Source organism: Temnothorax nylanderi, unplaced genomic scaffold (genome assembly GCF_030848795.1).
Source record: "Temnothorax nylanderi isolate EJ_2023f unplaced genomic scaffold, tnyl_v1.0 TNYL_tig0587_pilon, whole genome shotgun sequence".
In the NCBI taxonomy this organism is placed as follows: Eukaryota; Metazoa; Arthropoda; class Insecta; order Hymenoptera; family Formicidae; genus Temnothorax; species Temnothorax nylanderi.
In genome coordinates, this window is record NW_027249649.1 from 9,782 (window position 1) to 11,724 (window position 1,943).

Sequence of the window (1,943 nt, forward strand, 5' to 3'; positions counted from 1 at the left end):
AGCTACCGCGTCTCGTCGTGGAGTACAACGCGCGCAAGCATCGAACGATCGGCATGCGGCCCGTCGACGTTACTCCTGCAATCGCTGAAAGACTCTTAACCACGGTGTACAGCGCGATCAAGATCGCAGGTTTGACAAAGTTTAAAGTAGGCGATCGGGTACGCGTTAGCAAGCACAAGACAATTTTCGAGAAGGGTTACACGCCAAATTGGAGCACCGAGGTGTTTAAGATCGTTAAAGTGCAACACACTAATCCTGCAACCTATCTGCTGGAGGACTATCGCGGAAAATCTATCACTGGAGCGTTTTACGAGCATGAGTTACATCGCGCGGCTTACCCGGACACGTATCTCGTGGAGAAAGTACTGCGCAGGAGGGGAGACGAGGTCTACGTGAAATGGCTGGGATTCGATGGCTCGCACAACTCATGGATACACAAGGACAATGTTATTTAATTCATGCAGATTGTATTTTAAAACATATGAAAAAATAAACTATGTAAGAAATATTAAATACATACATGTACAATATTTTTATTAATATCCCTTCTAACAATATAATATACGTTATATTACCTTACCTTATATTACATTACGTTACGTTACTATACATACGTATATACATATATACATACCTACGTACATACCTACATACATACATACATACATCACATTACATTACGTTACGTTATACTATTACATTACGTTAAGTTATACTATTACATTTTATACATACAATACACTACGTTTTTGGAGGGGGTATTTGATAATGCCCCCACGGTAACGTATCGATCGAATCGGGTATAATGTATCGCTTATCGTCGTACGGACTCAGAGCGATCTTCGTCTCGCGGATGGTGTTCACATCATGCAATTTTGATCTTATAGAGAACTGCTGTCGCGTCATTTCAATTGCATCCTTCAGACACCGCGTGTAATCGTCGAACGTTATAGTACGCGCTACGACGTTACTCTTGACGCCTTTTGCTTTTTTAGTGTCTTTTTTACCATCCACCTTCAACGCATACATCTTCGCTCTGAGTCCAACGAATTCCGTCATTATCGCGCCATTGTTTTCGTCTTTCATTAAGCCCGGCACCTTCTTGTTTGCAAGTGGTATACCGTACGCGTTATCTACTGGATAATCGCTTGTGTCGAATCTGTCGATGTCGCGTTTCATCGTCTCGTACACGTCGTCGCACTCGATGTGGTATATAAGGCTGTCCGTATCGGTGTACATAACTTTACATTTGTCGTGATACAACGGTAACATGTACTCGTGATGAAATTCATACAAACATATCTTGGATATATCGAGGATGCACATACCCACGTAGATTGGTTTGTTGAACTTCACCTCGAGTTTTCGCAGTTCGACGGCTACCAGATCTTTCGAAAACACGCTCCTGCTATGGAAATTCGGTCGCGCGATCATTGCCTCCGCGCCGTATCGTCCGTCCCACTTCGTCAGTAATTTTACATCGACGTGATTGCGTACATTTTCCATCGTGTTCCCGAAAACCGCGTTATTCATTAATTTATATAAATTTTTCTCGAACTCATTTTTTGCTTGCGTTCTAAATTTTGTATTGAGTTCGATGTAAGCGCGGAGCCACGCAGATTGAGCGAATTGCAATATGCGATGTATCTTTGTGACGCGAAGGCCGTGGCGCGTGCACTGCTGTAGGTTGCGATAATGAATGACATAACGCTCCTTATTGTATAAAGTCGCGAGAAGTTTGTTCTCTCGCTTGCCGGGCGGTTTATCGCTCGTCGGACAGAACGGTAGATCAGCGTGCGCGTCGTGTTTATTCTGCGGATACTCTAGATCGACCTCGAGAATATAACCCGTGGACGAATCCAAAGCGATTGCGCTAAAGTTGAAATTCGAAACGTCTTTGACCCATCGAAAATCTGCGTAGGGCAATGGCTCACACATCGCCC

General features: G+C 43.7%; 1 protein-coding gene across 1 annotated transcript; it reads right to left on the reverse strand.

Moving 5' to 3' along the window:
• Positions 1-551: 551 nt before the first annotated feature.
• On the reverse strand, positions 552-1,506 carry LOC139784122 (uncharacterized). The gene has a single exon (XM_071723288.1). It carries the CDS (start codon positions 1,504-1,506, stop codon positions 742-744), a length of 765 nt encoding a protein of 254 aa, XP_071579389.1. The 3' UTR covers positions 552-741.
• Positions 1,507-1,943: the final 437 nt, after the last annotated feature.